Source organism: Eulemur rufifrons, chromosome 28 (genome assembly GCF_041146395.1).
Source record: "Eulemur rufifrons isolate Redbay chromosome 28, OSU_ERuf_1, whole genome shotgun sequence".
Taxonomy (NCBI): domain Eukaryota; kingdom Metazoa; phylum Chordata; class Mammalia; order Primates; family Lemuridae; genus Eulemur; species Eulemur rufifrons.
The window spans coordinates 6,769,801-6,787,801 of NC_091010.1; the positions used below are offsets into that span (position 1 = coordinate 6,769,801).

Here is an 18,001-nt window from a genome sequence, read left to right on the forward strand (position 1 = left end):
GCTGGGAGCCCCCTGCCGCTTACACACGAGAGCAAGTGCAGAGGGCACAGACAGCCCCTCCACCCAGCGGGCATGGGACCCAGGGCCAGGCATGGGGGCTGCCAGAGGAGGCCAACATGCTTATAGTGCTGAGTGGGAAATTCGTTAGAGATGTATAAACAATGTAGGACCAAGTGATTTTCTGGCAAATTACTTTTCATCACAAGGTCCAGCTTGAGGCTCCTGAACTGACCGGCTCTGCGGTCTAGGTGGCAGGACAGGGACACCTTGTCTCTGCAGCTTTTGGAAAGGGTGTTCCTGGCAGAGGTTGAAGGAGGGTGGGATTTGGGTGCACTGGGCGGCTAGGAAAGGGGTCAGGATGAAGCTGGAGAAAACTTTTGCCTGTGAAAGTTCATTTTGTCCTCTTGGTTGTTCTTTTCAGGCAGTTTCTAGGTCTTGGAATTCCCCCACCTCTGTCGGCTGCAGCCAAGACCCTCGGTTCATCTCTTGTGCACGGAGGCACCCCCAGGTGTGCAGGTGAGGGCAGGAAGGAGCAGGTTAACGGGAGTGAAAGAGAATATATGCATTCCTGGGGAGGAATCTGCCGCAGCAGTGGGGAAGCAGATTTAAACATGCTTTAGCTGCTCAACGGAGCGAGTGAGGAAAATCGCAGGAATTGGTGGTCCCTGGAGAAAGGCCAGATCTGAAAGGAGAAGGGAGACCCACACCCCTCTCCCAGTAAGACAGGTGACCCCTTTGGGCCCCAGATCCTGGAAACAGTGACAGAGCAGTACCTGGCGCTGCACTGGACAGAGGTGTGCAGTGAAGGCTTCTGCACAGCTCACAGCTCAGGGTGAGTCAGGGTGTCTGGAGGCCAAGATGCAGGTAGGTGGTACCCCAGGCCAGGCCTGGTACCCGGGGGAAGCTGGCACAGGGGACCAGCCTGGAGAAACGAGAGTTGTGGACACCTCGATGTAAAATCACATGGGACATTAAGGTTAGAATAAGGCTGAGAAGCAGGATGGAGAGTCGGGCTTGGGGCTGGCAGCCAGAGGTGGGAGCTGAGAGCTGTCAAGGAGAAAGGCTGCCTTGAAACAGCATGGAGGTCGGGGAGCAGGACGGAGCCCCAGGCAGAGACAGCAGCAGAAAGGGCTGTGTTGAAAAGGGGGAGAGTGCTGGAATGGAAAGGAGAAGTTTCTAGGGGAGCAGGTTGACACCACAGCTCCTTGTTATCAAAATCAGCGAGGGCTCAGGCAAGGGGACAGAGGCCACCCTCACTGGTGGTTCGGGAGTGCCCAGTGACTCTGCGGAACCCTCCATCGGGCTGCGGCAGGGATGTCTGGGCTATTGTGGGAAGAGGCGCAGAAATGCTTCCAGCAAGGCCCCATCTCCTCTCTTGCTTGCTGCCTTAGGGTCACAGACTGCACCAGCGGGCACAGCTGCGGGACCCTGGGGAGCTTCCCCAGATGCCAGCTCGCGCCCAGGAGTTGGACAGGCCCTGTCGTCCTTGGGGCCATCCCAGGATTCAACCACTGCCCTTCAGATGGCGCTGAGCCTCATCTCCATGACCTCGCCACGCAACCTGCAGCCTCAGAGGGCGGCCCTGGCTCCGTCATTTGTGGAATTTGACATGTCTGTGGAAGGTTACGGGTACAGCAGGCTTTCATATATCTGAAATACACTTTATTAATTTCCCAGTGCTTCCCTAGCCATGGAGGGCCAGGACCCTCTTTTCTGTGGTGTGGCTGCGTTCTGGAACGCCCTCCCGCCTTTCCTACCTGAGTGTGATTCCTCCCCTTAGGGCACCCTGCCAGCACCAGCTGCCTTCTGTTCCTGGGGCCTCCTGGTCTAGGTGGGGGTGCGGCCCCTGCAGCAGGACAGAGCACAGGGATGTCACAGCCCACACTGGTTGTGCTGACGTGAGCGGATGGCTTGCAGGCCAGTGATCCCAGACACTTTCCTGTTTCCAGATGTTTGTTTATTCCGACCCTGTCTACAATTATGGGGACCAGCACCGAGTACTCCATCTCTGGAGGGATTGGAACAGGTAGGTGTTTCCCAGGTGGTTTAGCTCCCCATCCCGCCCCAAGAGTCAGTCCTCAGGTGGCCTTGATTGCAGATTTCCACTTGGCGTCCCAAGAAAGCACTAGACTTCTCTTTGGTCCTGAGTATCTGTAGGTGAGTTGTCCTTCAACTGTTGAGGCTGCTCCTGCCCCTCTCAGAGCAAGGTGTGCTGTCCATTGTGATCCCAAGGGCCCAGCCTGCACTTGGGGCTCACTTGGCACTGATGGCCTGGGCCTGGGTTGGATTCGTTTTGTTGGTAACCTGTGTGGGCTGAAATGGACACGTTGCCCGCCTTGTAGAAATGCCTTATTCCTCTAGAGGGCAATACGAATTGTGCTGACAGCCATCAAGAAGGGACCAGTCCTTAGCAGGTGGCTCTTATGGGGACACATTGGGTCATTGGCATGCTTTGCACAGCACTGTACTCAGCTAAAAACCTGCTGGGCAGGACAGTGCAAGTGCCCAGCGCTGCCCGAGCCGGGCACCCTCGGTTAGGAGAGCCGGGTCTGGGTTTCCATGGGAGGGTGGGCATGAGTAGCCATTGCCTCCATGGCCTGTCAGCGTGGGCAAACCTGTCCATGTGTGTGTGGCACCAAGTCTGTGGACATAGTGCTGATTCTGCTGGTTCTGTGAGAACAACGGCCCCGTCTGTGTCACCAGCGCTGTTATGGGATGGGAAGGCATCCGTTACTCCTGGAGTGGAGCCCTTCCCCATTCAGGATTCAGCTGAGCCTGGCCGACGTCTTCTGTCCATGGCACATGCTGCCTGGCTTTAGATCAGCTGACCAGGGGTCAAATGGTGACAGATCTCAGGGATGTTGACACTCTCTCTGCTCCCTTGGAAAAGCAGCGCAGAATAGTAGAGAGGAGACGATTGCTGAGTGAGCACATAGTAGGTGCCACAGCTGAGCTGGATTGGAGCCGCGGGGATCTAAACATGCTTCCTAGCAGAGCGGAGCCTGACGGCGCGCTGTGTCTCCACCCCAGGCTCCGCCAGACCATTCCCTCCGCCCGGGGGGCTCACCTTCTCCTGCTGGTTCCTGATCAGCAGGCATGGAGCTGCCTCCGAGGGCCACCCGCTGCGCTTCCTAACCCTGGTGCGCCACCTGTCCAGGACGAAGGTGCCCTATGTCTGCTTCTCTGTCAGCCTCTGCCCAGACGACCTCTCCTTGATTGTGTCTACAGAAGAGAAAGAGTTTCAGCCCCTGGGTAAGGTGCTGGGATCCCAAGCTGCTTTCACCCACTCGTTGGTGAGATGGGGCTGAGTTAGAAGCTCCTGACACAGGCATGATGAGAAGCCTGGTGACCTCCTGTTTCTCCTCATCTTTTGAAGTTGCTCCCTGGGGCTCCATTCCTGGTGAAAGTCTGAAATATTTGCTATGTGCCACTGTGGCCTGTGGCCTGGTCCCTGGCATTATAACTGTCAGGCGGACAAGACCCCAGCCCTAGGCATGGCTTCAGAGGTTGTGCCTAGTGGCTTTCCAGATACTCTTCCCTGGTAGGGTGGTCACAATGGGACTTGGGGCTTTGCCTCACTGGGACACAGGTTGCCTCATCCCCTGAGCAATGTTTGTGAAGATGCACACAACTTAGCTGGAGCCGATGCAGCCTCAGTCATGTCCACACATGCTCAGCCCGAAACCCAGAGGGCTGGCCGTGCTTGGCATGGCAGGCTGCTGTGCTCCAGGGTCCGCCCTGCCTTCAACAGTGCTGACGGCCGGTCCTGGCTCTGCCTGAGGAAGCAGCCTGGTTCTCCAAGCTCATCTGCCTGAGATGGCCAGGCCCAGTGTATCCCAGCCACCTGTTCCTCTTTTGGGTCCTGAGAGTGTCACCATTTCATAGGGAAGCACCTGGGAGGCATGAAGGGTGGTTGGCACACTTGGCACATGACATGACTGCCTATGCCTCCCACCTCCAGGACTTGGCCTGCAAAGGGCAATCCCTGTGGATGCAGTCTCTAGTGTGGGACGGACCCTGGAGCCTGGCTCCTGGCTTTGAAGCCTGGCTGCACAACCTTGGGCAAGTTACCCAACCTCTCTGTGCCTCAGGATGGTACAGTGGGAATAATGATAGCGCCTGCTTCACAGAGTTGTGAAAATTAAATGAGTTGCTACTTGTAACAGTGTTTAAAAGAGTGTCTGACACAAAGTGAGAGCTCAAGGGATGACAGCTGCTGCTGCTGGTGCCGCCACCGTTGTCACTGTTTATGAGAGGAGGTGCTAGCCATGGCCCCACAGTGCAAAGCGCACCCTGGTTGACATGCCCCCTCACCCTGCCCCGGGCTCCTGGGTTGCTGCTGCACAGCGCCACATGTGAGATCCAGTGTTTACACTCTCTTGCAGATGTCATGGAACCTGAGGATGGCTCTGAGCCCTCAGGGGGATGCCAGCTCCTGGTCAAGTGTAGCCAGCTCCTGGCTTGTGGCCAGTGGCATCACTTGGCTGTGGTTGTCACCAAGGAAATGAAGAGGCATTGTACCGTTTCCACGTATCTGGATGGACAGGTTATTGGCTCAGCCAAGGTGAGAGTGTTCCTCTGAGTTGCACTTGCCCCATGACCTGCCTCCTGGCTACCACCCTGGAGTGGCCTTGGTTTTGTTTGTTTTGTTTTGTTTTGTTTTTGCCGGTGGGATTGGTATCTAATGAAATCCCCCTGTTGTTCAAGATACTTGGCTGAGCTCAGGCTCATATGAAAAGAATATTTTTAAAAAATGGACTGAAGGTTACACAATCAGGGCAGAGGCAAGACGTGGGGCCAGACCTGTAAAAGTACACATAAGAAGACAGAAAGCTCTAGAATGAACAGAGCAAAACTTCTCACATTTTAAGGGGCAAATTCCCCAGGGAGGCCTGGATAGGGCCTAAGGTCCAGATTTTCCAGGAAGCTCCCAGATGATGCCAGTGCCACCAGTCTGCACACCACACTTAGGAGCTAGACACTAGAGTTTGCAAAGACACCAATGTGTGTCACCAGATTTAGAGCAGCAACAATGGGGAAGGTAACAGAATGTGAATGCATAGCTGGAGGAAGCTCCTCATTGCTGTTATTTAGAGACACCTGAGATGCAAGGGAGCGGCACCTGTGGGAAAAGGAGCTGGTGGGCATGGACCAGCTGGTGGGCATGGACCAGCAGCCACGGTCAGAGGCCCCCAAGGCAGCCAGAGAGGGGAGGGCCCAGAAGACCACGGAGGGCAGGTACAGCTGGATTTTCACCCAGGTTCCAGAGAGAGTATCTCAACCCGGGCTGCGTTTTAGAATCACCTGGAAAGGCTTTTGAAAGTTTGCTTGCACAGGCTGCACCCCAGATCAGTTACATCAGAATCTCTGTGGGCTGGGTAATTTGATAATTCAGTAATATTTTTCTGCCATGGGCAGAAGTTCTTAGTTTTGATAAAGTATAATTCATCAATTTTTCCTTTTATGGCTCATGCTCTCTGTGTAAAATCTGAGAACTTTCTGTCTTGCCCTAGATCCTGAAGATTTTCTCCTATTTTTTTCTAAATTTTTTTGTTGTACATTTTACATTTGAGTTTGCAATCAATTATGAGTTCATTTTTGCTTAAGGTATGAGGTTTAAGTCAAAGTTCATTTCTTTACCTATGAATGTTCAGTTGCTCTAGCACCATTTGTTGAAGAGGCTATTCTTCCTCTATTGAACTGCTTCTACATCTTTGTCAAAAATCAGGTGGTCATATTTATAAAGATTTATTTCTGGGTTCTATATTCTGTTCCATTGATCTATGTTACTGTCCCTCTACCAATGTCACACTGTTTTGATTATTGTAGCTATATACTAAGCCTTATTATTAGGTAGAGTAGTTCCACTTAATTCTTCTTTTTCAAAATTGTTTAAGCTATTCTAGGGCCTGGATCATCCCATATAAACTTTAGAATTATCTTGTCCATGTCTATAAAAAGTCTTGCTGGGATTCTGATAGGAATTGCATTATATCTATAGGTATATAGATATTTGGGAAGAAAAGGCATCTTTAATATATTGAGTCTTCCTATCCATGAATCTGGTATGTCTCTTCATTTATATAGGTCTTCTTTGACTTTTTAAATCATTGTTTCAGGATTTTCAGCAAACAGATCCTGTGCATATTTTATTATTTCTTTTATGTGCATAATTATACATGGTATTTTTTTAAATTTTAGTTGCTATTTGTTTATTATTAGTCTATAGAAATGCAATTTATTTTTATATATTGATCATGTATACTATGACCTTGCTGACTCACTTATTGGTTCTAGGAGATTTTTTTTTTGTAAAGATTCCTTGGAATTTTCTACATAGACATATCATCTACAAATAGAGACACTTTTATTTCTGTCTTTTCAACCTGGTATCTCTGTAATTATTGTTTGTACATCAAACCTCATTAATGTGCCAACATGGGACATTTAGTTTCCTAGTAGAATGACTGAAACAAGAAAGATGGACATTTTTCTGTTTCTTAATATTTCTTATCAAATTTGCTTCCAAAGGCACAGTGTCAGTTTTTCACTCCCATCAGCATTTTATAAGTTGTTTTACTGCACACTTCTCAGATTCGAGAGTCATCTTTTTAATTTTTAGATAAAACAGACTTTCACTTTGAGATGAGAATAAGGTGCATTATACTATATCACTGTGTATTTATTTGATTAATTCTGAGCTTAAGCATCACTCACTTCCCCACCCTTTTTATTGTCACAGATGTTGTACATTCAGGCCTTACCAGGACCTTTCCTTTCAATGGATCCATCTTTATTTGTGGATGTTTATGGATATATTGCTACCCCTCGAGTTTGGAAACAAAAGTCATCATTAATCTGGCGTCTTGGCTCTACATACCTCTTCGAAGAAGCCATTTCAGTGGAAACTTTAGAAGTTATTAACAAACTTGGCCCAAGATACTGTGGTAACTTCCAAGCTGTGCATGCCCAAGGTATGGAGTGTTTTGATTTATAATGTTCTTGCTGATTTTAGTTTTTAAATGGACATCCAGTTATTTATAGCGTATTTATAAAGAATAAGCTCAGCACAGGTCAGTAATTAGGGAAGACCTCTGTAATTGGATCATTATATATTTATAACCCAACAGAAAATGTCACAGAAAAGGAAATGACAATATCCTTTAGATTTCAACTCTAAAGCACCTAATGGAGGAGGGTGGGTGGGTGAATACCACCAACAAAGAAAGAGGAGAGAATGAGATAAATAAGTTACATTCATTTTAATGAAGAAGCTTTTTAACTAAAGTATACTGTTGTCTTCCATTATTAAACAGGCAGACAAAACATCCACATTTTCGTTATTGATTGCTGGTTGTTCAAGCAGGGAGCACAGCTTTCTACACTCCGTCAAGTCAAGGGGGTCAGCTCCCATCTGGGAAGAATGACAAATGGATCTGTGTGTGGAGGCCTAGTGCCCGGGGAAGGGGGATTGAGCGCTGTTGAGTGTTTCTGTCTCCAGGCCCGTGTCTTCTTTAAACTTCATTTCCTATGACAAATGGCCTATGACAGAGCAATGGGACAAGGTTACATCTAGAGCCAAAGTCTCACAAACTCGATATTCGTGCCATGCTTCTCTAGTAGCATGTTGGCTCTCGCTGATTTGGAGACCAGAGTGCTAAGTCCAACTGGGATGTTCACCGTGGCTGTGAAGGTCGTTGAAAGTCAAGCCTTTGGGCTCAGCCTACCTCCTTCTTTACTAGTCAGCTTGCTTGTTCCTGAGCGTTTTGGTTTTGAGGAACAAAGTTATATCTTGGTAGAGTTTTAAGCTCTGGTAATTTCATAGCTGGAATGCCTCTATTTTATAATAGGGTCAACCTTGGGAAATTTCTCCACAGTTTTCTATAAGGATCAGAGACGCACAGGTGGGGGGAAAACATGACATACAAACACACAATATGCAAAAACATGCAACGTAACAGCATACGAACATCCTCTCAATGATTACTTTGCTGTGCGACAGAGATACTTAATCATCTGAGGATTAATTTCCTCCTCTGTAAAGTGAGTGTAGGAATGATTAAAGACGTGTTGTTACAGGAGAGGACCCGGACCGTGAAGCCGCACCCCTTGTTGCAGAGGAAAGGGTTTCTTTTGGACTTCACGTGGCCAGCTCCTCCATCACCAGTGTAGCAGACATCAGAAATGCTTACAATGAGGTGGACAGCCGCCTGATTGCCAAAGAGGTACAGTTCCTACCTTCCCTTGCAGCTCCCTGTTGAAATCTCGATCCCATGGCTTGCTTCAGCTTTCAGTGCTTAAGTACACACTAATGCATGTTTGCACATATGTAGATGGATATACACATGTGTGCTCCCCCCTTGTTTGTTAAAATACCCTATGGCTCGCTGCCCATTATCATCCCCCAAGAATAAACTTTTTATTTATATTTCCTCAGGGAAGAAAGTGGGTGCTCTCCATGGTAGAGCAAGAACAAATGGAATATTTTAAATACCTTGATTGAGGACACTACTGAGCTTCCCTGTGCCTGGGTGCTGATGGCCTGCTAACACTGAAAACTGTTCTTTGAGTTGCTGTGATTTTTTCTTTTTAAAAAACAGTAGGCTTGCAAAGCAATAAGCAGACATGTTTGTGGATGATAATGCATTAGATTTGCTTCCTAATTTCTGCGTAAAGATCTCTTTTGTCTAGTGCAGATGAATTTTAGCTGATTTGTTTATACTGTCTTCACCCCCCATGGACAGAGGTTCCCCCAGAGCCTGAGCTAGGTTGGGTTGATCATCAAAGCCGTGCTGTACCAGCAACATACTTTCTGATGGAGGAGGCCAGGATTCCTGTCCTTCTGCTCCTCTGAAACCTGCAGAGGTCGGGCTTGCAGAGAAGGTGGCAGCCCTCACCTTAGAAGCACTGTGTTACCTGTAGGTGTCTTTGGGTCCTTCTTGCTCTTGTTGGCTTCTCACTGTGAGCACGGGGGACATTGGTGGCACAGATTGTGTAACTGAAGCTGCTCACTTACAGTTAAGACATAGCCTGGAGGCAGGACACGTGAGCCTGAAGTTTGACCTCAGTCCCCTGACACTGGTTCAATTATTACTCACTCGCTGATCATCACCAATGGAGTTCTAGCACTGGGCCAGACCTCGGGGTGCCTACCCCTCAGGGGATCATGAACAACACCTCTTATTTTCCAGGAATTTCTTAGGAATAAGTGTTGCTTATTTCTCTAGATGAACATTTTATCCCGTGACAATGCCACGCCTGTGTTCTTGCTGAGAAATTGTGCCAGCCACCTGTCAGGTTCTCTGCGAACCATTGGAGCTGTTGCTGTGGGCCAATTAGGTATGTCAGGCCATGAACCTTCACTGCTATTTTGGAAGGAGGGAGGGCTTGTGCTGTCAGGCCTGTGCACCCTGGGGTTCTGGAGCAGCAGGCAGGATGGGACATTCCAGGGAGCCAGGATACTGAGGGCCAGAGTTGGGAGGAAACCCAGCCAAACCCAGTTGGCTTCCCAGAGGGCGTGGAGCTAAGTTCACCTGGTCCCATCTGACAATCGGTAGTGAACTCAGCTGCTAACCAGGCTGACGTCGATGCACAACGGGGGTCTGTCTATGTAGTGAGCACAGGGGGGCCTTTGAACTGAGGCAATGGTTGTGGTCATTTGAGTGAAGACTGCCAGTCGCCATTCAACTGGGCAATAGTGGCAAGTTGGTCAAGGCTCCAGCCCAGCAGGATCCCGAGGGCAGGCGTGAGCCAGTGGTTGTCAGAGCAGTCAGGAAGCTGAGGCTCAGAGAGTGTCTGGCTTACCCAGCACTCCAGACTCAAGACAGGAGGTGGCAATCTGAAATACTCTGGGCTATTTCAGCCTTTTGATGACCAAGGAAGGACTCAGCACAGTATCTCTCAGCCACCTAAGATGTCCAGAGCCCCCTACCCTTCCTCCCAGCCTGTCCTAGGCACTTTCCACTGTGATGAAGCTTACATACTGATGAAATGCCCCCTTTGTCCTGCGCAGGGGTGAGAGTGTTCCACTCCAGCCCTGCTGCCAGCAGCCTGGACTTCATTGGTGGGCCTGCCATCCTCCTGGGCCTCATCTCCTTAGCGACGGACGACCACACCATGTACGCGGCCATGAAAGTCCTGCACTCGGTCCTGACCAGTAACGCCATGTGTGACCGCCTGATGCGGCACATCTGCGGGTACGAGGTAATCCACACTCCTATCTGAGACAGGGACTCCCCAAAGGGCTGTTTTCCCCAAGGAGGAGGGATGGGCTTCACTTGCCCCAGTGTCATGCCCTCCAGGGTGGCTTCTAGAGAAGGGCAGCCAAAGGTTCCCAGGTTCTGAGACTGGCATCAGCAAGGCAGAGGAGGGCCAGGTGACAGCCAGCCCGAGAGAAGCTCTGTGTGGATGGGGATGCTCACCTGTCCACAGCTTCTGTCCCTCTCACTGACAAGTTCAGGTGTCACTTGTGGTCTCCCCACTTTGTGTCCAGCATGGTCTCTAGGAGCCCAGGCTGCGGAGCAGACTGCCAGGATTTAAATCCTGCCTCTTCCTCTAACTTGTATTTAACCTTGGATGAGTAATTTATCCCTGCCTCGGTTTCCCCACCTGTGAGATATGGATGCTGTACCTGCTGTATTACAGGGATGCAGTGGGGATTAGAGGATTTAGTATAAGTGAAGGGGTTAGAATTCTGTCTGGCCCAGAATAAGTACTCAATAAGTGTGAACCATTTTTAGTTCTTGATCTCTTTGTGCCTCAGTTCATTCCTGTGTAAAATGGGAATAATAACATCACCGATTCTGTAGAGTTGTGAGGGTTGAGTGTGTCGGTGTACGCTGAGAGCTTAGAAGAGCACCTGCACAGACGCACCGCTGGGGGGCGCTTGCTGCAATCTCGCTGCTGCTCACACTCGCCAGAGTCAGCTTGGACATGGCCCCAAGCACCTTGCCTTGTGGCTGGGACGTGGCCAGTGAGGAGTGAGGAGGGGCCGACTGAGGTCGGAGCCTGGGCAAGGCCACTGGGACAGGCAGCCAGTGGTGGCTCCTCCTGGCACAGCGGTGCTGGGAGAAAAAGCCTCTTGTCCCTTTGGCTCCCAAGTCAGAGTTTGAGCAGAAGAAGGCCATATGGTGTCACTCTGGCCTCTGGGCTCTCCTCACCTCACCTGTGCGCCTGCACAGCTGGATGGCGGCCCCTGCCCCAGCCTCTACCTCACAGCCCACTGGCCCAAGTTATAGCCCCACGTTAGAAATCTGCCTGTGCCTCTCCCGCGTGCAAACCCTTCAAAGGCTCCAGATCACTGCTACCATATTCCAAACTCCTTATACAGGCTTCCAAAGCCTTTCAAAACTGCCACCAACCTATCCTTCCAGCCCCATCTCCCACCCACCGAATGCTTCACACTGTATGCTCCCATCTCCCAAATCCTGCACCGTCACGAGTTGCTGAACCTTGGTACCCGTGCCCATGGCTTGGTCCCTCTCCCGTTCTCCCCAGATGCAGTCCTTCCATCTTCCCAGATGGAGCTCAAATGGCAGCGGTGGCACCCTCCCCTCCCAGCTGAGTGTGCAGCCGCCCCTGGGCCCACACGGCACTCGGGGCACCCCAGACCTAGCTGTCCTCGCACCCGTGCTGTAATGACCAGTCTGCACACATTCAGTGGACTGGAATCTCCCGGAGGTCTTGGCATTTCTCATTCTTTGCCAGTGTATCACTGGCACCATCAAGACACTCAGTACACATTTTGGAATAAGTGAATGAGTGTGTCTGGGTTTAAACTAAAACTCAAGAATTGGGGCTTTTGTTATATAAGTTTTCTTTGATTATATTGTTAGGGGATTTAGTCCAATATAGCACAAGGATATCTGCTGTGGTTAGGGATTTTAATAATTATTGTGAGCGTTTTTTAAAAGGTACAAAGCAGTTCCTGCCCTCATGGGTTTATCTAGAAGGATAAAATAAAGCAGGTACCAAAATATTATAATTATAATATAAATAAAAATGCAATAGTGACCAGGATTCTCTGTGGCTCGGTGGTTACCCAGCTGTCTTGCCAGAAGCTCTGAGCTCCGTAAAGAGCTGGGATGGTCTCGGGCTCGCTGTTGTCTCCTCACAGCGCACTGCAGAGCCCGGCACAGAGTGAGCTCCCAACGGGGGTTTGGGAATGAGAACATCGCCTTGAGAAAGGTGATGTGCCAGAGGGGTGCACGGGTGGCTGACATCACACGCGGGTAGAGGAGTCAAGAAGAACTTCTTTGGAATGGAGGGCGCTGGAGCCTGGGTTGGCTGAGTTTCTGGGCAGAGGCGGTGGAGTCAAGGGGAGCCCGTGGGTGGGACCGATTTACTCCACTTCATGCACTGATACCTCCCGGGACCAGGCATTGAGCCACGGGGGACACAGCGTGAACAAAATGGGTTCAGTCTCTCCCCTCATGGGACTCACTGTTAATGAGGTAGACAGAAAACTACTGTTAGTGTGAGAGGGAGACTCCCACATACTGCGTTTGAGTAAAGAGCCCTTCAGATTCAGAGATTATTGTACCTTTACACACGAAGGCCAAAGAAAGAAATTTTAAAATTCTTCTTCTGATTTAAAAAAAGACACATTTCAAATATTCATGTCTTTGAAGAAATTAAAAGAAGCTGGGTGGTGGTAGGGGTGGTGGGAAAGGGCAGGTTTGAGTGAAGAAATAGGATTATTTTATTTTTTTACTTCCTTGCCCACTCTGTATAAGGTAGAACCTCCGTCCTCCCTCATCTCTTTCTAGACATCTTCTCACTTTGTGTTTCTCTGTAACCTGCATGCCCAACTGCGGGACGTCTGTTTCCCTGTCACCATGTTGGTGGCCTGTTCACCCGCAGACACGTGCTCCAGGAGGGAGGTGCATCCTGCTTGTTTGTCCCTGTGCCCTAGAACTTGGGGTCGGCCGTTGGTGCTCAGGGAGGGTTTGGGACTGAGTCTGTGCGTGAAAACAGGGGCCTTCAGTTAAACGGCTTGCCTGGGAGCGGCTTTCTTCATTTTTAGGTTTTACTCTGTGTTCACTTGCTGGGTTTCTGGTTGAATGAAAGGGCATAAACCTGTCTGTCTGTAGTTTCTGTCTGACTGATTTATCACCCTCTTCTCAGAGTAGGCGACAGCCAGCTGAGTTTGATGGGATAGATGTTCTTAACGTGGGAAAGAAGGATAGTGTTCCGACTAACATTAGCAGCACTTAAGGGATCTGGTACGGGTTCCTGCACACGGCCAGAGGGAAGGACGATTGTGGGGCAGTGCACAGCAGGCCAGAGGCAGGGGAGGAGCGGTCCATGACTCTGCTACTGCAAGGAGTGTGGATTCTGTTTCCGAGGTGACAGGCAACCATAGGCAGGCTTAGAACAGGGAAACCGGATGAGTGACGCTTTGGAATGCCCCTTGACATGGTGTGGAAGATGGCTGGGAGGGGTGAGATTCAAGCAGGAGGCGGGGATAGAGCCTCACTGGATACGAGACTGTGCCCCCTGACCTGGAGCATCTCAGGATTGGTGATCAGTCTGCACAGGTGGCACCGAGGCAGCCAGGGCTGTGTGCCCAGAGGGTGCAGATAGGAGGGAAGGAAGACATCAGGGGCATGCTCAGTTAGAAATGTTTGTGAGACCTCGGAGGTGAAATGCCAAGTAAGCTAGATGGCTCTTGAGCTCAGAGGGGCAGGCTGGACTGGAAGTGTACACGCGAGGGTCTTTGACGTTGTGATGATGATATTTAATCCAAGGAAATTGGTGAGATAGCCAAAGAGAAGGAGTAGAGAGAGAAGAGGAGAGGACTGAGGAGGAAGCAGAGAGGCGCTCCCTACACAGGGGTTAGAAATGTTAAAACCCAATAAAGGAGGTTGAGAGGAAAGAGGGGAGAGAAACCAAAGAGAGTTTTGTCAAAGAATCTGAAAGAAGAAAGTGCTTCTGGAAGGTGGGTGTGGTCAAACAATGCTAAATGTTGATAAATAATGTGGCAAACTAAAGACAGAGATGTCCCCACTGGATGTGGCCACCTGGAAACCACTGGTGACCTTTCTGGGGAAGGTGGGCAGGTGGGAGCAGCAGCCGGCTGAGCTGGGTTGAAGAGAGAGCACGAGGTGAGTCACAGAGCCGAGTGTGCCGAGGATGCTTTCTAGAAGGCTGCCTGTGGAGGGGAGGAGTGGAGTCAGAGGCAGAGGGAGCAGGCATCAAGGGAGGGCTGGTTTTCAGAGGAGAGATCCTAGAGCGCAGTTGTACATGGAGTCAAGTGGCCTGGAAGGGAAAGGACGGCAGGGAAGGAGAGGCTGGGAGAGAAGAGCTATCCCAAAGAACAGTGTCTTTGAGCAGGTGACCGGTGGGATCCGGAGGCCAGGTGGGTGGGAACCCTGCTGGCAACAGGAAGGGACGCAACGCAGGCGTCGCAGATCTGCTGTGGGAAGGCAGGGCTGTTCCAATCTGATGGGTTCTGCCTTCTCAGCAGAGGATGAGGTCAGGTGGTGGAGCAGGAGGGAGGTGAGAGGAGAAGCAATGAAATCATGGTCTTCAGGACAAGAAAATCCAGCTCATTAGAAAAACAGAATTGGACTGCCAGGCCCAGCTGAGTACCGGTTTGACATTTGACACTAGTAATGTAAAGTGAAGCCGGTCAGCCCGAGAGTGTGACTTTTCTCAAGCAACCTTTGGCCCTCCTAACTATGTCTTGGTGGGGGTGGGGGGATTGGTCCGATTTCAGATATGTCAAAAAAAGTGACCAGAACAGTCTAAAAAGGTATAGAGTATTTGCTGATCACAAGCAAGAGTTCCCAAGGGTGCGTTGAGAGAGTCGGGAAGCACAGGGAGAGGGCGGGCTGTACTGCAGCTGGGGGTGCGAGGCGCCGAGAGTCCAGGTGAGATGGGTGAGGACCCAGATGCTGACAGGCTGCTGGGAGGCTTGATTTGTGTGTGACGGAGGTCAGTAGAGAAGTGAGGCTTGGACCCGTCTTCTTAGTTTCTGAGATGAGTTGAGCCACCAAACCTACTGCTGGGAGCCCAGCACCTCCTGCTGGGATGGATGGGACACGTGGCTGGCTTCCCAGGGGCTGGTGCCACAGGAAGGCACATCTGGTGGCTGCAGCCTGAAGCAAGGCTGGGCGTAACCAGGCTCAGGGGCAGGCGGTAGCTTCCTGGTGGTGCAACACCATTTATGGGACGGTTCTGCATACGAAGGATCCAGTAACAGAAAATTGGACAGAGTCCTGAGGAACCGAGGAAGAGGCCAGAAGAGAGTGGTGTTCTGGAAACATGGAAAAGATTCAGGGAGCAGCAGGGGGCCCAGTGAACGATTAGGTCGCAGTACAGAAAAGTGGACGCTAGCTGGAAGGAGCCACGGAAACTGGCCCGTGTTTTTCTCCTGAGAATGTGGGGCTGAAGGATGGTAGCAGCAGAGAGCAGAGGGTCTTCAGCTGGACTGGCCACAGGTGCTGTAGGCAGGAGCAGGAGAGAAGGAGCTCTGAGAACGCATTTATGAGGCAACCGCTTTGTGTTTCAACCTTTCAGATAATGGCGTTTCTCCTGAGGAAAAAGGTCTCTCTCCTGAACCATCGAATTTTTCAGCTGGTGCTCTCAGTTGCTGGCACTGCAGAGCTGGGCTTCAGGTCCTCTGCTGTCTCCAACACCGGCGTCTTCCAGCACATCCTCTGCAATTTCGAGGTAAATTGGAGACTGGCCCCTAGCCCTTCCAGGGAGAGAGAGAGAGAGAGAGAGAGCGCGCGCGCGCACGCGTGCGAGCATGTGTGTGTGATGGTAAAATACACGAAAAAGGCTGCAGTTTCCTCTAAATTCAGGTTGGCTTCCCCGATGGTCATGACTGTAGTGAGGGAAAACCACAAAAGTTTCGGAGTCCAAAGGCCCTGGTTTATAATTAAATCCTGCCACCTGTGGGCTGTGGCCTCGGGCAAGTCTCTCGTTCTCTCTGAACTTCACTCTGTTCTTGTGTGAGATGGAGACCATCATCTCTTCCTCACAGGTTGTCGTGGAGGTTACACCAGATAGTGTCTGGGAAAGGACTGTAGAACTGCAATGTAGCATGTACGTATGAGAGTTAAGAAAAGGATCCCAATTTCTTTGGATGGTGCTTTGCCGTTTCCAAATGATCCTTTAAAGGGCTGACTTGCGAGATGCTGAAAGACATGCCTGGCACCTGAGGAGTATGGCACAGGACCTTTGTGGGAGGATCAATCCATTCATGAAGCATCGTTTACTGAGCACCCATTGGGTCAGGGATTGGCCATGTGCTGGAGATACAGCGATGACCAGGACCTGGGTCTGCCCCCCAGCCAGATGGGCCTAGGACACAGCAAAGGTGACACTGCAATGTGCTAGGCCTCACAGTGAGGCAGGCACAGGGCATCTGGGTAGTGGGAGTGAGAGGACAGTCAGTTCAGCTTTAGGGATCAAGAATTCTGGGACTGAGTCTGGCAGAATTCAAGGGGGAAAGAACGTTCCAGGTGGACCATGTGTGCTTTTTGCAAATATGTCAGGGTGCAAGCAGCCATGTGGATTTGGGACAAATGGCTTGGTGGGGGTCTGCAGCTTTGTGTTGACTGCAGGAGGGGGAGGGAGAGAGGACAGACCCAAGGCGCTAAACTGCACTGTCTGTGCTTCAGCCTGTACATGTTGAGATCTGTGGAAGTATTTTAAAAACTGTTTATTTGTTTAGTAAAAAATTAATGTGTGTTTATTATAGAATATTTTTAAATTACAGAAAAGTGGAGGGAAACCCTCCTCTTTGCAAGACCCAGTCCATTGTCATCAAATTTGGATGCATTCTCCTGTAATACGTTCTATGCACAATATGTTTTTAATCATAGTCACTATTATGCTGTATCAGTTAGAGTCCTGCCTTATCTTATATGACAAAAACATTTTAACATAATCATTATAAACGTTTACACTGAGGTTAGAATAATACTTGGTTATATAGAGAGTTTCTTCACCGTTCCCCTATTGTCAAATTCTTAGATTATTCCTATATTTTATTGTTATAAATGCTGCTATAGACAGCAATTTTGTGTATACATTTCTCCTACTTTTAGTAAGAAACATTTTTATTGTGTTTGGAAACCTAATAAATATGGCCAGTTATAGACAATAGGATATCTAATCTGTATTGCTTATACTGACCCACTCTAGGAATCCAAAAAACCCCACATATTTTATAATAAATTATCAAAGTTGAATGATGAGAATAAAGCCTTTATAAACAATTGTTAGATTGTTGACAAGTTTTGCCAAACATCTGATATCTAAGGGTGTTAACTGAGGGGTGACATGTGAGAGTTTTATTTGAGTTATATTACTCCGGTGACAAGAGCCCCAAGGCAGGGGCATCAGTAGCGAGATGGTGACAGAAATCCAGCTGGAAGATTTTGAAACCTGAACTGAGACGATGGCACTGGGATAGAGAGGAGAGTCAATGAAAGAGTCGTAACTTGAGCTAGAAGTGATTTAGAGCCAAATGACAAGGGAAATGCTATGGATCAAAGCACCTTGGGGTTGCTGCTGAAGGCAAGACCAGAGGGAAACTTATGGTCATCAGTGTGTGTATTAGAAAAAAAGAGCATTTTAAAATTAATGCACAGAGCCTCCAGATGGAGAAGTTAGAATGGCCAAACAAAAACAAAACTCAGAGAAAGAAGGGAAAATATAGATGAGAACATAAATTAAATAAAATGGGAAAGAAAAAATACACAAAGGATCAACAAGGCCAGTTACTGGTTCCCCTAAAACACACAAACCTGTGTTGAGATTGGGCAAGAAAAGAAGACACAGGGCACACGTGAATCACACTAGGAAGGGCAGGGGAGCACACCGGAGGGAATGAGTGATTAGAAAAGTAACAAGAAAATAGGACCTACAACTTCGTGGCAATGAGTTAGACAAGTTAGCTCATTTGAACCATCTCATAGAAAACTAAGTTTTCCGAATTCACTCAAACAGAAATAAAAAAGCTCAGTGATCTCATAACCATCAAATA

At 49.5% G+C, this 18,001-nt stretch overlaps 1 protein-coding gene across 1 annotated transcript in view; it reads left to right on the forward strand.

Annotated features, from left to right (window-relative positions):
- WDFY4 (WDFY family member 4) overlaps positions 1-18,001 on the forward strand; it is a 262,564-nt gene that overhangs the window by 68,292 nt on the left and 176,271 nt on the right. The window contains exons 14-23 of the mRNA XM_069461073.1: positions 422-516; positions 1,392-1,629; positions 1,950-2,026; positions 3,031-3,252; positions 4,386-4,564; positions 6,743-6,974; positions 8,080-8,225; positions 9,228-9,339; positions 10,013-10,203; positions 15,523-15,675. Of these exons, the coding sequence (XP_069317174.1) occupies positions 422-516; positions 1,392-1,629; positions 1,950-2,026; positions 3,031-3,252; positions 4,386-4,564; positions 6,743-6,974; positions 8,080-8,225; positions 9,228-9,339; positions 10,013-10,203; positions 15,523-15,675 (1,645 nt within the window). The remainder of the gene's footprint in view (positions 1-421; positions 517-1,391; positions 1,630-1,949; positions 2,027-3,030; positions 3,253-4,385; positions 4,565-6,742; positions 6,975-8,079; positions 8,226-9,227; positions 9,340-10,012; positions 10,204-15,522; positions 15,676-18,001) is intronic.